Consider the following 4,994-nt stretch of genomic DNA (forward strand, 5'->3'; position numbering starts at 1 on the left):
CTTTTTTTAATATTCACTAAGTGGTATAAATATTAAAAATCAAGCTATCAAATAAAGATATTTTAGTTTAAATATAATAATTTTAAATTTTATTAAATATTTAAAATCTATATATGATAACCCTAAACATCAATTTTTAATTCCATTAAATATTTTTATTCTCAGATGGGAAGGGAAGCAGGACTATCAATGAATCTTCATACTCCATTATTACTGCGCGCGGTTTAGTGTTTTAATGATATTATTATTAATTGTGTGTTCTCATTGAATAGAAATTTGTTTGTAGAAAGAAGAAAGAGGACGTAACGTAACATTAATAATTTAAGTCGATAATAAAAGAGGAGTGTAGATACAAGTATGGAGGAGAGTGGAAATAGGAAAAAATAGCTTAGAGAGATTTATTTACGAACAGGAAGAGTCACATGGCATGTGTCCAGTCTTCCACATGATAAATACCCTTCTTACCTTCCTTACTAGGACTTTTGACTCTCTCTCTCTCTATCTATGGTAGTAGTAGTAGTAGTATTCATTCATTCTCTCTAATGGCAGAGCTCACACCCTAAACACAAACCAGAGCCTCTGAGAGAAACAACCACAAACTCTCCCTTAATCTTGTCGGTTTCCATATCTGCTGAAAATGAAAGCTCTGTACAGAAGCTCTCTCTTGCTCTTGCTCTTGCTCTTCATCTCCGTGTGTTTTGCATCTTCTTCTTCTCCGGTCACTCAGCAACTCCTAAGCTTCAAAAACTCTCTCCCGAACCCATCCCTGCTCCCCAACTGGCTCCCTAACCAAAGCCCGTGCACATTCAGCGGCATCAGCTGCAACGACACAGAGCTCACATCCATAGACCTCAGCTCCGTCCCTCTCAGCACTAACCTAACCGTCATCGCCAGCTTCCTCCTTAGCCTGGACCACCTCCAGTCACTCTCCTTAAAATCCACCAACCTCTCCGGTCCCGCCGCCATGCCTCCTCTCTCCCACTCCCAGTGCTCCTCCTCATTAACCTCCCTAGATCTCTCCCAAAACTCCCTCTCTGCCTCCCTCAACGACATGTCGTTTCTCGCCTCCTGCTCCAACCTCCAATCCCTCAACCTCTCCTCCAACCTCCTCCAATTCGGCCCCCCGCCCCACTGGAAGCTCCACCACCTCCGCTTCGCCGACTTCTCTTACAACAAGATTTCCGGCCCCGGCGTCGTTTCTTGGCTTCTCAACCCCGTCATCGAACTCCTCTCTCTCAAAGGCAACAAAGTCACCGGCGAAACCGACTTCTCCGGCTCAATTTCTCTCCAGTATTTAGACCTTTCTTCCAACAACTTTTCTGTTACGCTTCCTACTTTCGGCGAGTGTTCTTCGCTTGAGTATTTGGACCTCTCCGCTAACAAGTACTTGGGCGACATTGCACGCACTCTCTCCCCTTGCAAGAGCCTCGTTTACCTTAACGTCTCCAGCAACCAGTTCTCCGGTCCGGTTCCTTCCCTTCCCTCCGGTTCGCTACAGTTTGTGTACCTTGCTGCAAACCACTTCCACGGCCAGATTCCTCTCTCCCTCGCCGACCTCTGCTCCACTCTCCTCCAGCTCGATCTCTCCTCCAACAATCTCACCGGCGCTCTTCCCGGCGCGTTCGGCGCGTGCACTTCTCTTCAATCCCTTGACATCTCCAGCAACCTCTTCGCCGGCGCGTTGCCGATGTCGGTTCTCACGCAAATGACCAGCCTGAAAGAGCTCGCGGTTGCGTTCAACGGCTTCCTCGGTGCTCTCCCGGAGTCTCTGTCGAAGCTCTCCGCTCTGGAGTTGCTGGATCTGAGCTCCAACAACTTTAGCGGCTCAATCCCCGCCTCGCTGTGCGGCGGCGGTGACGCTGGGATTAATAATAATCTGAAGGAACTTTATCTGCAGAATAACCGGTTCACGGGTTTTATTCCGCCCACGCTCAGCAACTGTTCAAACCTCGTTGCTTTGGATTTGAGTTTCAACTTCCTCACGGGGACTATTCCTCCGAGCCTAGGGTCTCTTTCGAATCTCAAAGACTTCATCATCTGGCTCAACCAGCTCCACGGGGAGATACCGCAGGAGCTCATGTATCTTAAAAGCCTCGAGAATTTGATCCTGGATTTCAACGACTTGACTGGGAACATTCCCTCTGGCCTCGTTAACTGCACCAAGTTGAACTGGATCTCCCTCTCCAACAACAGGCTCAGCGGCGAGATTCCGCCGTGGATTGGGAAGCTTTCTAATCTCGCCATACTCAAGCTCAGCAATAACTCTTTCTCCGGCCGGATTCCGCCGGAGCTCGGCGACTGTACTAGTTTAATATGGTTGGATCTGAATACAAATATGCTCACCGGGCCCATTCCGCCGGAGCTGTTCAAGCAGTCGGGGAAGATCGCCGTGAATTTCATCAGTGGGAAGACGTATGTGTATATAAAGAACGATGGGAGCAAGGAGTGCCATGGTGCGGGGAACTTGCTTGAGTTTGCGGGGATCAGTCAGCAGCAGCTGAACAGGATTTCGACGAGGAACCCCTGCAATTTCACTAGGGTTTATGGAGGTAAGTTGCAGCCAACGTTTAACCATAATGGTTCTATGATATTTTTGGATATCTCGCACAACATGTTGTCAGGGAGTATTCCCAAGGAGATTGGGGCCATGTACTATTTGTACATTCTCAATTTGGGTCACAATAATGTGTCTGGGAGCATTCCTCAAGAGCTTGGGAAGATGAAGAATCTCAACATTCTTGATCTGTCGAATAATAGACTGGAGGGCCAAATTCCGCAGAGCCTCACGGGGCTTTCTTTGCTCACTGAGATTGACTTGTCCAACAACTTGCTTACCGGGACGATTCCTGAGTCGGGTCAATTTGATACTTTCCCTGCGGCGAAGTTTCAGAACAACTCTGGTCTATGTGGAGTTCCTCTGGGTCCGTGTGGTTCGGAGCCGGCAAACAATGGAAATGCGCAACATATGAAGTCTCACAGGAGGCAGGCTTCTCTGGCGGGGAGTGTGGCCATGGGGTTGTTGTTTTCCCTCTTTTGCGTCTTTGGTTTGATCATTATTGCCATTGAGACCAGGAAGAGGAGGAAGAAGAAGGAGGCTGCTCTTGAAGCCTATGGTGATGGTAATTCCCATTCGGGTCCGGCCAATGTGAGCTGGAAGCACACCAGTACTCGGGAAGCTCTTAGCATAAACCTTGCAACATTTGAGAAGCCGCTCCGGAAGCTTACTTTTGCGGACCTTCTTGACGCTACCAATGGTTTTCACAACGACAGTCTCATTGGCTCTGGCGGGTTTGGGGATGTGTACAAGGCTCAGTTGAAGGATGGAAGTGTTGTGGCTATCAAGAAGCTGATTCATGTTAGCGGACAAGGGGACAGGGAATTCACCGCTGAAATGGAGACTATTGGGAAAATCAAGCACAGGAACCTTGTTCCCCTGTTGGGATACTGCAAGGTAGGGGAAGAGAGGCTCTTGGTTTATGAGTACATGAAATATGGAAGTTTAGAGGATGTTCTACATGATCAGAAGAAAGCTGGGATCAAGCTGAACTGGGCCATTAGGCGGAAAATTGCTATTGGAGCTGCTAGGGGATTGGCTTTTCTTCACCACAATTGTATCCCCCACATCATTCATAGAGATATGAAGTCGAGCAATGTGTTACTTGATGAAAACCTGGAAGCCAGAGTCTCTGATTTTGGAATGGCTAGGCTTATGAGTGCTATGGATACACATTTGAGTGTGAGCACATTGGCTGGCACACCGGGGTATGTTCCTCCCGAGTACTATCAGAGCTTCAGATGCTCCACAAAAGGTGATGTCTACAGTTATGGTGTGGTTTTGTTGGAGCTGCTAACTGGGAAAAGGCCAACGGACTCGGCTGATTTTGGAGATAATAATCTTGTTGGATGGGTTAAACAACATGCCAAGCTGAAAATCAGTGATATTTTTGACCCGGAGCTCATGAAGGAAGACCCCAATCTGGAGATGGAGCTTTTGCAGCACTTGAAGATTGCGGTTTCCTGTTTGGATGATCGACCGTGGAGGCGTCCGACGATGATTCAAGTGATGGCAATGTTCAAGGAGATTCAGGCGGGATCCGGGATTGATTCTCAGTCAACCATAGCCAATGACGAGGAAGGTTTCAATGCAGTTGAAATGGTGGAGATGAGCATTAAAGAAGCCCCTGAATTGAGCAAGCATTAGGCATTAAAGTGTCGTGTGGATTCTTTGGGAAACAGACAAGAAGAGAGGAGGAGATGACGGATTCAGCTCCCCTCAGTTTTTTCCTTCTTTGCCGCTTCAAATTATTTCAGACATAAGGGAAAACGGTTAAAAGGGGAATGAATGCTTTTGATGTATGTATTCTTGTTATTTTATACATAAAAAAAAGTTGTTTAACTTGTATATAAACAGCTTCAGTTGTTACCATCTGTGTTTTCCTAGAATTTTCAAAGTACTTTTCTCATTCAAATATAATCCTGAAAAGGTTCTCTGTTCAATCTGCGACCCCAGTGATGGCAACTAAGTGGATCAACAGCAACTTTTGCTCCGATTTGCGATATAATTTGTCAAAACATGCCTCTAAAATCACTCTAACATCAAATTTCTTGAATAACAATTTTATACACTCCCCTCCTCCAACTTGTTATGTGCCCTTCTGACCCTTCTTGTTTTGTTTGCTAGTTAACCATGTAGGAAAAAGTATCACTCCACTCAATAGTATTTTCACTTCATCTGGCCATAAATAATTTTGGCCTAATTCAGCATCACGTATCAGGAGTCAATAAGCTTGTCTGTCCGTCTGTATTTATCATCTCTCTTCGTGCTACTATCACCTCCCCTTTTCTTATGGATTTTTCCTGTTAAAAAACAAAAAGGAACAGGTAACCCACTTGAATTAGGACACCAATGTAGGTGCCACCACCCGTTTCCTTCTGTTGAGTGTGCACGCTTATTGGTTCAACCTCAGAATTAAATTCTTCATAATCCCCTGTTG

General features: G+C 46.1%; 1 protein-coding gene across 1 annotated transcript; it reads left to right on the forward strand.

The window, feature by feature from the left end:
* The first annotated feature begins 484 nt into the window (after positions 1-484).
* Positions 485-4,497, forward strand: BRI1B (brassinosteroid receptor). Its single transcript, NM_001250482.2, has one exon. It carries the CDS (start codon positions 638-640, stop codon positions 4,199-4,201), a length of 3,564 nt encoding a protein of 1,187 aa, NP_001237411.1. The 5' UTR covers positions 485-637; the 3' UTR covers positions 4,202-4,497.
* Positions 4,498-4,994: the final 497 nt, after the last annotated feature.

The sequence above is a fragment of the Glycine max genome, chromosome 4 (assembly GCF_000004515.6).
Source record: "Glycine max cultivar Williams 82 chromosome 4, Glycine_max_v4.0, whole genome shotgun sequence".
Taxonomy (NCBI): domain Eukaryota; kingdom Viridiplantae; phylum Streptophyta; class Magnoliopsida; order Fabales; family Fabaceae; genus Glycine; species Glycine max.